The 15,412-nt window shown below is 36.4% G+C and overlaps 1 protein-coding gene across 1 annotated transcript; it reads left to right on the forward strand.

The window, feature by feature from the left end:
• Positions 1–3,539: 3,539 nt before the first annotated feature.
• LOC142983402 (macrophage mannose receptor 1-like) lies at positions 3,540–12,784 on the forward strand. Its single transcript, XM_076130238.1, has 12 exons — positions 3,540–3,640; positions 4,617–4,724; positions 5,183–5,314; positions 5,694–5,891; positions 6,162–6,416; positions 6,959–7,164; positions 9,328–9,427; positions 9,929–10,036; positions 10,447–10,575; positions 10,929–11,120; positions 11,555–11,809; positions 12,325–12,784. The coding sequence occupies exons 1-12, from the start codon at positions 3,589–3,591 to the stop codon at positions 12,546–12,548; spliced, it is 1,959 nt and encodes a 652-aa protein (XP_075986353.1). The 5' UTR covers positions 3,540–3,588; the 3' UTR covers positions 12,549–12,784.
• The last annotated feature ends 2,628 nt before the right edge of the window (positions 12,785–15,412 follow it).

The following is a 15,412-nucleotide window of genomic DNA, read 5'->3' on the forward strand; positions in this document are numbered from 1 at the left end:
AATCACGACTTCAGAAAAATGAAACACCCTAATAGGCAGTCATTTTATTTATTTACTAGCTGACCCGTGCGGCTCCGCTCGCGTGAATGTCGTGCTGTTGCATTCGTTGCAGCTCACTTAGACCTAGATACTTTCAAAATAATATACCTACCTACATGCAAATGCTTTAAAAACTTTTTCGTTTTGACCTATCCTTCTGTTCGTACCCGTCTTCTCTCATGTTCCTGTCGGCGCCCGCGTACCTACCTGCTATGTAGCGTACTGCGTACGCGTATGGAACCGCGCTAAAGTTCTTCACTCGCGAAATCATGTAGGGATCTACGATGATACGGCCGGCGCGAACGCCGCGTTAACCATTATTTTATATTCATAAGACATTGTAGATAATTTAATTTTACCTATCATCCCGTCATATGATACATATTGCATAAAAATTTTGATTGACATTAAATTAAAAAAATAAATAAAACAAAAACCAATAAGGTTGGTGCATGTTGTAAAATTGATTGCAACGCCATCTATGATGTGTATGTGTAAACTCAGGTTCATATGACATGAAATAATGCACTTTGAAATAAAATGGATTGCAACGCCATCTATTATGTGTACCTATATGTAAACTCAGGTTCATTTGAAATAATGCACTATGAAATAAAATTAATATTAAATTATACAAAAATCTACCCAAAATGTTTAAAAATGCTAAAAAAGTATTTTGAATCGTAAAACAGTCACAAAAAGTCATTGTATGGTGATGAGGTTTGATCCCAAATAAAATAATGCACTATGAAATAAAATTTATCTCAATTTCCACAAAAATCTTAACAAAATCCATAGAAAATGTTTAAAAAGTACTTTGAAACGTAAAACAGTCACAAAAAGTACTGTCTCCGATGGGGTTCGATCGCACACCAAAATGGTTAAATACGGAACAATATACCAATACGCCACAGCGGCGCTTAAGAGTGGTGCCAAAATTATCGCTTATATTTTTATGTTACCTGTGTACGATTTTTACTACATATTTGCAATTTTCTAGAAAATTAAACAATTTTATGAGGTAAAAAGTATCTTAAAACTTGCTCCACTACTTATTCTATGGATATACCAAATTTCAGTGCATTCTATCCGGTAGTTTTTACGTGATAGTGACACATACAGACGGAGGACAGACAGACAGACAGACAGACAGAAAAGAAAATTATAAATTGCAGATTCGGTATCAGTATCCGTTACTAAACATCCCCCATTGATTTTTTTTTAAATATATTCAATGTACAGAATTGACCTCTCTACAGATTTATTATAAGTATAGATTTTTAAACTTCATATACATAGATGTATACAGGCGGACTTAATGCCAAAGGCATTTTCTACCAGTCTACCTTAGGGTGATGCAAAGATCGTATAATATAAAGAGCCTGAATTTATTTGCCCGATATATCTGTAAAATGTAAGAGGAACATGACAGATTTGTTTTGTTTACAACTTTGGATATAAAATGGATGTTACATATCCTGGGATTTGGGACAAGCCGAATTGTTTCGGGTTGCTTTGATTTGTGTTGTAAAAAATATGACCGATACCGGGCCGAACGAGATATTGGAAACTGTAACTAGCGGTAGCACGCGACTTTGTCCGCGTAGACTGAAATTTATGAACAATTTAAAGGTGGTATTAACAAATAACGCATAGGATACATACTTTATATCCCGGAAAATTATTCTATGTTTGCAAAGTCGAGTAAATTATAAAAATAATCTTTTATTGACGAATAAAACACGGTGAATCAGAATTTTCTTACTAAATGAGATAGAAAATAATAAAAGTTCATAATTTAGGAGTTGGCAAAATACTTGCAAGTTCCTGCCAATTGTCTGATTGACTCGAATATTGTCGAACAAAATGCATTTGCATCACTTTTTTGATCCAAATTGTCAATATTTAAAAAACTGCAGATGGATCTTTAATAAAATGCCGAACTGGCAAGAACATTTGGCATCAGATATCGAATTAGTAAGAGTTATATTAAATTGTCAAGCAAATTGAAAATTGGATTGGAGCCATGTATTAAATTAAGTTAACGTTTGTTCAAAACTTTTCGTTTCTTTAAACAATTGTAAGAGGTATGTACCTAGAATAAAAAGGTTTTAGCTATTGTGCCAGTTTTCTTATTCTGTAATAAAAAATAATACGAAAAATTGGTAGTAAATTCCACAAGTAATTTTGACTTTGTGAACAACTTTCATTACTAATTTAACCTGTTTATGTTTGGGTGTTCGAATTGATATCGGTTACATAATTTTTACAAAAAATTTGAACGGCTTTTCATGTCAGATCTTATGATATTGAGAACTTTTTTGCTCGTAGCTCGCTGACTCTTCCAACACTGTTGATCCTTTACTATTTTAAACACTAAGAAGCATTGCGAAATTTGGTACATTATTCAGAGGTTTTAACCTGGATTAACACATTTATTGACGGCATGTCAATGCAACGGTGGACGTGCGTGGTGGACTCAAGGCCTAACCCCTCCCCCTCGTTTGGGAGAAGAGTGGAGACCCTTGCCCTGCAGTGGGACAATAATGGGTTAAAAAAACATAGCATACTTTCGTCCCCGATAATTTTTAATGTGAAGAAAGTCGGAGGCAAAAGCCTTATAATAATACTAATATAAAGTATTATTATAAGGTTTGTTGAAATAAAATGTTAAGAAAATTTTTTCCGTAGAGCGTAGTTTTCTTTTTTTATCCTATTTACTTACCTATAGTATTCATAATATCGATCGACAGGATAAGCAAACACAAATCTAAAATAAGAATATGAATATGAAATGGTTGAAATTGCATTTCTAATTTTATATTCATATATTAATGCAGCAGGATAATCTATACTAATATTATAAAGCTGAAAAGTTTGTTTGTTTGTTTGTTTGAACGCGCTAATCTCAGGAACTACTGATCCGATTTGAAAAATTATTTCAGTGTTAAATAGACCATTTATCGAGGAAGGCTATAGGCTATATAATATATCATCACGGTACGACCAACTTCTCACGCAACTTCTCCTACGGCCTCGTATCCTTTTCTTCAGGGAAGTCCTTATGCCTCACCGCACCGGCTAGAAGACAGCCACGCTGGGACTGAGATAACGGGGTATTTGGTCCGCAGTGGAGCCCACTAAAAACCTGACGAGTGTCCAACCGCTTCCGCGAAGACGTATGACGGGATAACCGCTACATGCTAGGACCGCAAGTCGCACGCCATGCGCGGCTAACCCCCCTACGGGGCGGCCTTACCTGCCGGTTATTGCCGCATCATCTGTTCCGGTGTGAATTGAGCTTTGTAATCATCATCAGAGTAGCAGCAGACATGTCTGGGTTTTTACCTCATGCAACAAACCAAACCTCAATGTTACCTATATTATTTTTAGACTGCAATTAATTAAATTATACTAAAATTATCCTAATTAATGACTGTGACAATAATAGATTATCCTGTACACAAAAACTATAAAAAGATATTTGACTAAAGGACTACGGGTAGTCGAAGTTTTGTCGTTGAACTGATCAATCGTCAATGATTAGTTATGAAGTCGTTATACATTGCTTTGATACTCTGCTTGGCGGCATCGTCCATAGGTAAGTTATGTTATAATAATAATATATTGTACCCTGACCTCTCACTGGTCGTGTCGGTTTTCCGTCCCACCGGATTATGAGAGTGAAGGAATAGAGAGTGTACCTGTGTATTGTGCACACACTTGGGCACTATAAACAAAGTCCTGCATCATTGGCCAGTTTCAATGAAACTGACCGCCGTAGCCGGATCGGCAGGGGCATTATTATTATGTACCCTAAACCTATTAATGTTCCACTGCTGGCCAGTTCTTTAAGTCAAATCTTCGAAAGAATTCCCAGTCATACAAGGTTGGACCACGATGTTTTCTTTCACCGTTGGAACAAGTTATCATGCACACATAACTTCGAAAAGTCATTGATGTGTTGCCTTGGGTTCGAACTGTCAAGAAAGATAACTGTCACGACCAGTAAGATGTCAGGCGCAGGACCGACTGTTTACGCGCTCTCCGAAGAACGGAGGTCTACGTCCTCAACTTATTAACTCTGGGCAATCCCTGAAAAATCATTACACATAATTCAAAAAATATTTTTTGTCCCGACCCAGGATTCATAATCAGACTTCTGCGCGTCAGTCGCATATTATTATGCTACTGACCGCACCGCAGAAGCAGTTCAGACAATAAAATAATATGCGAAAACTAGTTCAGTTTTTAGGGTTCCGTCCCAAAAGGTAAAACGGGACCCTATTACTGAGCCTCCGCTGTCTGTCGGTCTCCAGGCTGTATCTCATAAACCCTGATACCTAGAAAGCTCAAGTTTTCACAATTGATGTATTTCCATTGCCATTATAACAACAAACACTAAAAATAAAAAACAGTATAAAGTGGGGTCTATAGTTACAATAAACGTGTTTTTGGTATTTGGTATTTTTTGGTACGGAACCTTTCGTGCGCGAAGCCAACTCGCACTAGCTCATTTTTAATGTAGGTCTGTATATAATTTTAGGGAGGACTATTAATGTTATCGTGTATTTCAGATGCTGTGTCATTTAGAATCGACTACGTGTTTACGCCGCATGGATACTTTAAGTATCATGAAATACCAGCAACTTGGAAGAACGCACGGCTACAATGTCAATTTGAAGGTTAGATTTCAAACAGTACTTATTTAGCGATAGGATCAAAACTTCTATTAAGAGCTATCACTATATTTATTTACGTGTGTTCACGGTGTGTAGGTTAAAGAAAAGATATTGTAGTATTCACAGTATATTACAGAAGCAAGGAGGTATAAAAATGGCACGAATATAAATAAATATAGCACGAAAAGTAGATACAATAAAAATAAGGTATAAATTATAGAACAGATAAAAGTTAATACAAATTAACTAACAATTAGGAGCGCTGATCAGATTTTCTTAACTTTTTTATAATGTTGGTTTTACTAGTAAAAGGTATGGGCAAGAAATCGTGCTAATGTACAGTCGCCGCAGGACGCAGAACGCAGAACTCTGACCGCTAGACCGCAATGTGACCAAAGCAGTGACGCCTTAAATATTTATTTCTACGGATATAACTCAAGTTGCTACTATTTTCTCAACAGGCGCTGTATTGGCTTCTCCTACTACACACGACATTTTAAAAACAATGCGGGAATATATTATAGTTCCAGGACAGAAAATCTTTACTGGAATCCATTCTCCCTTCTCTGATGGGAACTACCATACAGTCGATGGTGAGTACAGTGTTGTATAATTTTGCAAAGTTGGTTAAATATTGTTAAAATGTACTTTGGAAACATAATATTAAGAATGCTTCTCAATTTGACGTGTTTCTATAGGATTATACTAATTGATAGCACTTGTTTTGAACACAATATTGTTCTATAGTTTAGCACAGGTCTTGTACCGAATACTGAAAACAATGAGCCAATATTTATGCAATTCTTAGTAGTTTTGGGTCTGGTTGTACTTCGTGCCCGTTATTTGATCGAACCCATAACCTCCCGACGCAATGGTAGGGGCGTGGCGACCTAAACCACTGCGCCACGGTGGCAGTCCAGGGAGGGATTTCAAGGAGGGGTTAAAATTGCTAATAAATTCAATTATTTACAGGTATTCCCCTCTCTCAATCCTCATTTTGGCATCAATGGGCTAAGAATGAACCAGACAACGTGAATGGCGCTGAATATTGTCTCGCCATGGACGCTGAGGGAAAATTATCGGACGTGAACTGTAATGTACGTCGGCATTACATGTGCTATAGAAAATATACTAATGTAGATGTCAATGCTTGCGGAACGCCGGATCCAGGTAAAGTATAACGCCATTTTCATAGCTCATATAATATGAGTGTCGGATAACATATGTAATGGATAAAATAACAGCCAATCTATAAACATAAACCTCTTCCGTTACTGAGCGTAGAAAGGTGAAATTTGGAATGTATGCGGTTTGAACAAGTTTGACACTAGGTTGACCTCTAACCATACGATAAGATAAGAAGATCTTTTGCACACAAACTCACCTTCAGGCCCAGTACTTTATAAAGTCGGCTTTTGTCAACACTTGTTTACTTTTCAGAATATCGCTACGAGAATCGCACTCAATCATGTTATAAGTTCCACAAGGTACCTCGTACGTTTGAGCGAGCTAACTTCGCGTGTTCTGCTGAAGGCGGCCATCTTGTCGTCATTAACAGTGGTTTAGAATCACAAGTTCTCGCTGAGCTCTTCGGTAAGAATCAACCAGGAGATATGATTGGAAACTTTGACAAACATCGCGCTTTTGTCGGTGTGACTGACTGGGGTGAACCAGACGACTGGAGAACTATGCACGGTAATCATTTTTATAATTCATTAATATTTCATAAGATATTTATGTAGATTTACTTTTTTTTAAACCCATTATTGTCCTACTTCTCGGCAAAAGTCTCCTGACAAACGAGGGAGGGGTTAGGCCTGGAGTCCGCCGCACTGGCCAAGGGCGGGTTGGGACTATGCATGCCCTCAATAAATGTATTGAACAAATTTTAGGCGGGCAAGATTTCATCACGATGTTTTCCTTCACCGTTAAAGCAAGTGATAATTATTTATAACATACACATAACTTTGAAACATAATTGGTGTGTTGCCACGGGATCGAAACGTCGACCACTTCGTGGAAGGTGCCAACTTAAATAATAAAATATGTGTCAACACAGAAATAAATATTGTGTGTATGCAAAATTAATATTAATATTTTTAGGGGTGTTCATTTTCTACACCATTTTTATTTCTACATCCATCGTTATATTAGCAGCTATTTACATTTTGACATTTATAACGCGAAATAGCAGGTAAATTTGGTGTCAAAAAATTGAATCTATTTATTTTCTCCAGGTCAATCAATTAAGGAAGCAGGCTTTGCATCGTTTGCCACGGGGCAACCTTCCCTTTCGTCACTGACACAAGCTAACTGTGGAACAATTGATCGCAATGGATTACTGAACGATTATCCGTGTCAGAAATATATTGCATTTATTTGTGAGAAGGATCCAAAATATCCACCGGTCGTCGATATTAATGTGTATAATCCACGTCGACTTTAAAGGATAAGTTAAATAATTCGGTCTCTTTTACAAAGGCGTATGTTCATCTACCCTCATATTATGTTTCCTCCAACAACCACAATTTTCAGTTTTTTACATTTCAAAGTACCTCTGTGAGAGATTTTTTCTGAAGTAGTTTTTCTTTAGGACATGTACAATTCTTGTAAAATGTACTAATAAAAACTTTAAACATACCATGTTGTTTTATTAAAATTACCCATAATGTTAGGTCGGGGAAAAAATCTTTTCGCGTTATAGTATGTATGAACTTGTAATAAAATCTCTTTGGCTTCAAGAACCACAAATGAGTACACTGTTCATTAGGTTTCTTTCAGTGAGCTCGTGAGGTACCCAAATATCGAGCTTTTTTGTATAGAGAAAAGATTTTATAACAAGTTCATACATACTATAATGCGGAAACACTTTTTCCCCAACCTAATATTTCATAAATAATAAATCGGAAGTTATTATTCCGAAGTAAGCAACCAGCCGGCAGCGCGACTTCACCCGTTACTGTCCCACTCCTGGGTATGTTTCTACCGAGGAGGAGTAAAAGATTTTTGTGGACCAGGGTTGGTCAATGCAGGTTAAAGACTTTACATATCTTCAAGGATTATGTTAAATATCTCTCATTTTTCCAAGGTGTTTTCCTTTACCATTATAACAAGTTCTTATTATTACTTTTGCTCAAACATAATATGTCGTTTGTGTATCGCCTTGGGTTCGAATTTTCGGCCTGCGTGAGAGGTGAATGTTCAGACCTCGTGGCAAAACTTGATGAAAATTCGTTTCTTCTGGGGGCATGGATGAGTTTCTCATACTAACGTCCAAAGCTCGGTTGTCTATTAAGTATTATTATCTTGAACTTATGACTACCGTTCCAAGAATGCATTAAGAAACATACAGACCAAAAATACGAACTAAGCTAATTAAAACATTTGTTCTATTTGGGAATCGGATCCCTTACATGTGTCTTGCGGCACATACAGAACGGTACGTGGTTTCAATGTTATCTTAATTGCATAAAAATCTGCTGAAATGCGAACAGACGTTAGCTAATGTTTGTAAAATCCCGAGATAAATGCAATCAGGTTAGGTCTGGCAAAACATAGTAATTATTTATATCAAATATCGAAACAGGATACCGCATACATTTTGAAAAACATAGTTTTTAGATAAGTTATCAAACAAAAATCCCCAATTAGCATCTTGCGCTCAACCCGTGGATTATGCATTCATTTACTCAAAAATCATTTTTTCCTGTATTGCAGCTCAACCTTTTAAAACTTACCTTATTTTCCATATATGAAACTGACTTATGAAATCTATAAAATCAAAATCTATTTTTTATTCATTTAGGTCAAATGCTGTCACTTATGATAGTCAATGATACAGACACTGAATTTACCGCCAGCTCGGAAGGTAGGGCCAATGAGAAGAACTGGCACGAAACTCCTGGTCAAATAAAAATGAATCACCAACATGAATAACGCGCATAACTTTTGAACAGGTTAAGTAATAAGACGCACCTGACCATTTTGATCACCGATATGATTTCTTCTATGTATTCCTCTAGGGCGCCCCCTCCCAGCATTATTGCTGTATCACTGATGTTATATTGTTATAGCCTCTAGCATTGAAATTGACTAAAATCAGCCTTGCCTTTCTTTCAACTATGTTGGAGTCGGCTTCCAGTCTCACAGGATGCAGCTAAATGCAGGTATTATACATGGAGTGACTGCCTATCTGACCTCGACAACCCAGTTACCTGGTTTATAACACGGCAAGACTAGTTGATAAGACATTCAAGCTTCTGACTAATGTCGACTGTCAAAGCTCTTCGAAAATTACAGCCCGGGACCCACAAATTAATTATTTTTCTGAAATACGGCGAAACTCAATATGCATGATGGCAAGCGTAGCTTGACTTCAGAGATCGATCCTCGCGAATGTTGTTACTTAGCCACGAGCAACTCCTTAAAAAACAGACTCAAAAATAAGCAAGCAATTGTTCCTATACAAACCTGTTGTTCCTGAAATTAGCTTTGCCTAACCTTAAAACTATTGCGTAACGCTGCTATATTTTTAGGTTGTGAACAACTGTAACGCTATCAAAGAAGTACTGTTTATATAAAGTGATTATTTTACAGCAATAGTTAGTTTGGAAGTCTTCATTGTTTCGGCTGCATCAAAATTTTGGAAAAAATGAAGTCATATATAAGTATTATTTTAATAATTTGTTTGGCGTCTTCATGCTTGGGTAAGAGTCGTCCATATTTATAAAAAATAAACCGGTTTAATTGCTTTGCTTTTTTATATAAATTGAATATATTTATAACAGGAATAACGCACCCCTGTCTCAAAAGTGCATACGATTGCTGACCAGGAGATCTTGCGATTGATTTCCGCGTTTGTCTTTTCGAATTTACTAGCTGATCCGCGCAGCTCTGCTCACGCATTTTTTTCTCTCATTAATACTTTTCCCTTGTCATATAAAACAATTTTATAAAAACAATAATATAATTTGAGTATAAAAGTAAATAAAGTATCTTATGTCCGTCTCCTGGTTTTAAACTACTGCTCCACCAATTTTCAGTTAAATCGGTTCAGCCGTTCTTGAGTTTTAAATAGTGTAACTAACACGACTGTCATTCAATAACAATATAATTGTGTTCTGAAAATAAAGTTGTTTATTACTGTTTTGTTTTGAATCCTAATTAAAACATTTAACGCGATATTATTATGTTTATTAATGTTTCAGATGCCTTGAGATTTAGATGTGACTACTCGTACAGTCCAATGGGATGGTTCAAGTACCATAAAATACCGTTAGTATGGAAAGACGCTCGTCTGCAATGTCATTTAGAAGGTAAGATTTCAAAGAATTATACAACTGCAATGCTTCTTTAATCATTCTGATACTAAAAGTCAAACTGTAGCGCGATTTTTTACTATTATCTTCTATCGCCAATCGGCTGGCTATGGAGAAATTTTGCATGAAAATCTTACAAACGCCACTAGCAGGTGCCATGGGGACTATTTTTGCAGTACATTTTAAGTGTAAAACTCTCGATACCCGATGAAACAGGCTATATAGAATCGCACTACTGATATTTCAGACGCAATAATGCGCGCCAAATAAGGTATGCCAAAGTCTCTACAATTTTTCAAAATACTTGTTTAAAAATCTTTGATAGTTTTATAAATATTTTATCTACGTAATTAGTTGTAATTTCACTGGCTATGTCACTGAATATATTTTATTCATTTTATCTGCAGGTGGCATAATGGCTTCTCCCTCTTCGTCTTCAATTAAAAACACAATGATGGCACCAATCAGTGAAAAAAAGAGTATCTTTACTGGTATTCACGCCACTTTCTCTAAAGGACACTTCCATACTATTGATGGTGAGTATAAACGTACATTTTTAAGAATCTAAACTGATATTATATCTAGTCTAGTAGACGTAGAAGACCAACTATCGCCTATCTAGTTAATAGACTGTCTCCAAGGCGCAGAGGTTTAGATCACCACGCCGCTACCATTGCGTCAGGAGGTCGTGGGTTCTCTCCCACACGGAACAATTATTTGTGCGATCCACAAATAATTGCTTCGGACATGGTTGTACCTTGTGTCCGTTGTTTGTATGTTTGTTAAAGTACACGCGGCACAAGAGCATTTCTTAGTGCGAGAGTTGTCTTTAAAAAAAGAAAGAAAGTTATAATAGTGTTAAATGAGCGCTTTTACAAAAATCTTTCAGGTCTTCCCCTAGAATCGTTCCATCATGAATGGGCTGACAATGAACCAGACAATCAGAATAACGCTGAAAGTTGTATCGCTATGGACTCTGAAGGAAAATTGTCAGACGTGAGCTGTGATGTACCTCGCCCATACATGTGCCATAGGAAGTTATCTTCTGTTGATGTTAGTGTGTGCGGCACTCCTGATTCAGGTAAAAATAACTTAACAACTTTATTTATATCTTAATCATAGATTTATCTATACATTTACAATTGTGTCTAGATAGATATAAAGGAGCTCGTGGCTTATAAGCAACAGCCGCACAGATCCACCTCTGAGGGCAAAGCTACGCTTGCGAGGTTGTTCTTTGCATGGGTGACTATAGTATACTTACCAAGGTCCTCTGTATTTTGGAAAGCACGTTAAACTGTGGGTCCCGGATATCATTTTCGAATGTCTTTAATAGTCTTTACCAGTTAACTAGGTAGTGGAGGCCCGATAGGCCGTCGCTCTGTGACAAAAACTGGTATTCACCGCTGAGACTGGAAGCCGACTCCAACATGGTTGGAAAAACGCTTGGCTGAAAAGATATATTATATCAAATAATACATTATTGATATCATAAAAATATAATTTTCATTACAGAATACCATTTCGAGAGTCGTACAAACAAATGTTACAAGTTCCACACGAAACCCCGAACATGGGAGCGAGCTCACTTCGCGTGTTCTGCTGAAGGCGGTCATCTTGCCATTATAAACAGTGCAGAGGAATCAGCTGTTCTCCGTGACATCTTCGGTCGCTATCCTGGAGGAAAAATGCTTGGAAATTTCTGGAAAGACGTTGCTTTCATCGGTTTCCACAACTGGGGAGAAAGTACTGATTGGACGACGCTTGAAGGTATGGTTACAACAAAAACTCGTTGATGTCCCGAAATGTAGAAGGGGGTTAGGTCTTGAGACCACCATGCTGGCCTTGAGTCAGCCCCTCATTCATTATGGGTAGAGAACCTTGCCCAGCAGTGGGACGGATGTTAATGGGTTTAATTTATGAATTATATTTTAACTAGCTGACACGTGTAGTTTCACCCACAAGTATCCTTTGCATTTTTATTTGTCTGTTTCTCTCCATAAAAGACCATGCCCTGTCTTAAAGACAATTTTATAAAAACAATAAGTCGAATTGGTAGAGCCGTTTTTGAGTTTTGCGCTTAGCAACCCATTTACCGATTCATTTTTATGTATAAAAAATTTAAAGTATCCTATGTCCACTCCTGGTTCTGAGCTACTTTTTCACTAATTTTGAGTCAAATCAGTACAGCCGTTCTTGAGTTAGGCATACGTACCTTTATTGTAACTAAACGACTTTCTTTTATATATGTATAAAGTAGAATAAACCTCTTTTTTCGCTTTCAGGTCAAACAATCCAGGAAGCTGGTTTCACCTCGTTTTCTGGTGGAGAACCTAACAATGCTACTGAGGGAGAGTACTGTGGGTCCATTTATCGCAATGGATTGATGAACGACCTGTGGTGTACAAAACACTTCGCTTTTATCTGTGAAAAGAGTCCTACCTACCCTCCTGTGTGCGACATTTCTGTATCAGGAAACCAAGTTGATGAGAATTTTGGTATTTCGTAAATCATCTACATCACAATCTTTCTAAAATACGTGCCATTTAGGGTCATACTTGAATAGACTTGCCTCACATGGCGGATTGTTGCCGCACTCTACAATCGTCACAAAGAAAATGGCGGCGTTTTGTTGTTGTGGCCGATGACGTCGTCATAGCACATATTATTATGGTACAAATGGCACGTTGTATTGACTTGAATAAAAGAAAATAATGTGTTCCTATAGCAAATAAATATATTGTGCATATATAAATATTTTGTGTATTTTAATTACCTTACCCTTTAACCCCTAATAATTAAAATCGTATTTAAATGATTACTTTTTCCAACAAACTGCAATTCCTTGGGGTAATTTTTTTGATATAAATTTTCTATTATGAATTTTCTTGATTATTATCCGGATATACCTACGCTATGAGACCTGCACTTACGGTGCATGCGGCACCTAAAGGAACCTTTCGAACGGGGGCTATACGGCCCTCTTGTGGATACTATATAATTTACTATATCATTTCTATGTGGGCGGCAGCGGATGCAAAGACTTTAAGTCTTTGGATCCGCTGCCGCGATAAATATCAAAAGAGTACCAACCATAATTTTTGGCAAAATATTTTTTTTCTTGTGAAGGGGGTGGGTAATTCATGACAGGTGTGGAGAACAGAAATTGGGATCAAATATCTGCATGACTGCGCTTAACCTCTTAATGGTGGTATATGTGTCACCCGGGAGAATGAAAAAAATGGAACAGAGATATACCTACATATAATATAATGTGTATAGTACGTCCACCCATAACTGAAAACGAACTGAAACGCAAACGGCTAGTTTTAATGGATTTGGACTCCCTGACCAATTATAAACAGGAAAATTGAAAATCTAAGTGCTATAATCGTCAGTTGCGGCAGAACAAATTACTAACCTTCGAATATGTTATTTATAGTATATTATTTGTCATTATTTTGTTACATAAGTTATGTTACTAATTTGTTTTGCTTTCATTGTTTTAATGAAGTAAGTCTAAAGTAATTAAAATAAAATATAATTATGTAAATCTAATCTAAATACAGGTATAAAGTACAAAAGGCGAATTTTGAAATGAAATAAGAAATATAGCATAACGCCTGTTATACTTGAAAATAGAGGCAGAGGCGGCGCAGCCGTTAAAGTGGTCGCCACGACACTACCAGTCGGGAGGTCGTGGGTTCGATTCGTACGAGGAACAAATATTAGTGCAATCGACAAATAGTTGTTTTGGGTCTAGTTGTACTTTATGTCCGTTATTTGTATGTTTGTAAAACTCCCCACGTCACAAGAGTAATTCCTAGTGCAGGAGTTGACTTCAAAAAAAATCTTTATAAAGTATTTCAACCTAGTCCCCTGTTAAATGCGAATAAGTGGAATTACTTTATTCATCTCAGCCTACAACTGAGAGTATTGATTATCATTGAATTTTTATCTTAACATTAAAAAGTCACATGAGGGGTTCCGTTTTTCAGTTGACGTGTTTTATTTATAAGGAAGAGAAAACTCTTGCTTTTAGTAAAGCCATCTACACTAGTCCCAAAAATTAAGGGATATAAAAAAAGAATCCAAATTTTTGGGTGATTTTCAACAAGCTGTAACTCCGAGGAAAATGGTCGTACAGAAAAAATAAAAAAAACAAATTGTAGCTTCAAATGTCTTGTTTTTAGATATGACCATGAAATTTTTTTGTCATGGCCAGGTCTGGAGAAATCCTACGAAAACTACCAAAAAAAATTTTTTCCAATTTTTTTCCCTCCTAAAAAAAGGCCCACGGGCTTCAAAAAAATTTTTTTGATTCTTTCGTTCTAAAGTTCTTCTAGAAAATTTAATCTTCTTTAATTTGCCGTATTTAAAAAGCCTGTACGACGATTTGCCACGGAGTTATCGTCAATCAAAGCAAAAAAGTTATTTTTGACTTTGATATTCAATAACTCCGGAAATAATAATCGTACAGGAAATCAAAGGAGGGTTTTGAAAACTGCACAATATTCCCTATAAGAAAATGTAAACATCTTCTAAGAAAAATTTTTTTTTTGAATTGAAAACTCGGACTGAAAAAAAGACAAAAATTCGCGAAATTAAGGATATTTGGATAACTTGGTATAACTTTGGATAAAATGGATGAACGAAGGATATCGTCGGTAATTTTTCAACCTCAAAGTGTCCCCTAAAATCCCTCAAAAATTCAAAGCGCTGCGATTTTTTTTTCATTGTGCCCCGAAGCTTCAAATTCTTTGTTGTTGCAAAAATCACCATTGTGAGCAATTTTGTGGTTTTTATTCATTTTTGTAATAATTTTTTTTTTTCTCTCTAAAATCTTTATTTTTTCGATTAAAAAGCAAATCGCAAAACGAGAGATCGTCTATCGCTGCCATGAAGTCAAAATCGAGATTCGTCAGTCCATAAGACACTGGTCCACTGTCTACGACCCCACTCGTGATGGTCATGCACATAAGCCAATCGGGCTCGACGATGTCGTGGAGTGAGCATAGGCACGCGATTTGCTTTTTAATCGAAAAAATAAAGATTTTAGAGACAAAAAAAAAATTATTAAAAAAATGAATAAAAATCACAAAATTGCTCACAATGGTGATTTTTGCAACAACAAAGAATTTGAAGCTTCGGGGCACAATGAAAAAAAAATCGCAGCGCTTTGAATTTTTGAGGGATTTTAGGGGACACTTTGAGGTTGAAAAATTACCGACGATATCCCTCGTTCATCCATTTTATCCAAAGTTATACCAAGTTATCCAAATATCCTTAATTTCGCGAATTTTTGTCTTTTTTTCAGTCCGAGTTTTCAATTCAAAAAAAAAATTTTTCTTAGAAGATGTTTACATTTTCTTA

The sequence above is a fragment of the Anticarsia gemmatalis genome, chromosome 24 (genome assembly GCF_050436995.1).
Source record: "Anticarsia gemmatalis isolate Benzon Research Colony breed Stoneville strain chromosome 24, ilAntGemm2 primary, whole genome shotgun sequence".
Lineage (NCBI taxonomy): Eukaryota > Metazoa > Arthropoda > Insecta > Lepidoptera > Erebidae > Anticarsia > Anticarsia gemmatalis.

Excerpts from the sequence above, each read along its gene's own strand:
- LOC142983402 (XM_076130238.1), top strand. The coding sequence starts at position 3,589 with ATGAAGTCGTTATACATTGCTTTGATACTCTGCTTGGCGGCATCGTCC. Across the intron at positions 9,428-9,928 it reads TTTGGCGTCTTCATGCTTGG|ATGCCTTGAGATTTAGATGT; the intron begins GTAAGAGTCGTC and ends TTAATGTTTCAG. Across the intron at positions 10,037-10,446 it reads TCTGCAATGTCATTTAGAAG|GTGGCATAATGGCTTCTCCC; the intron begins GTAAGATTTCAA and ends TTTTATCTGCAG.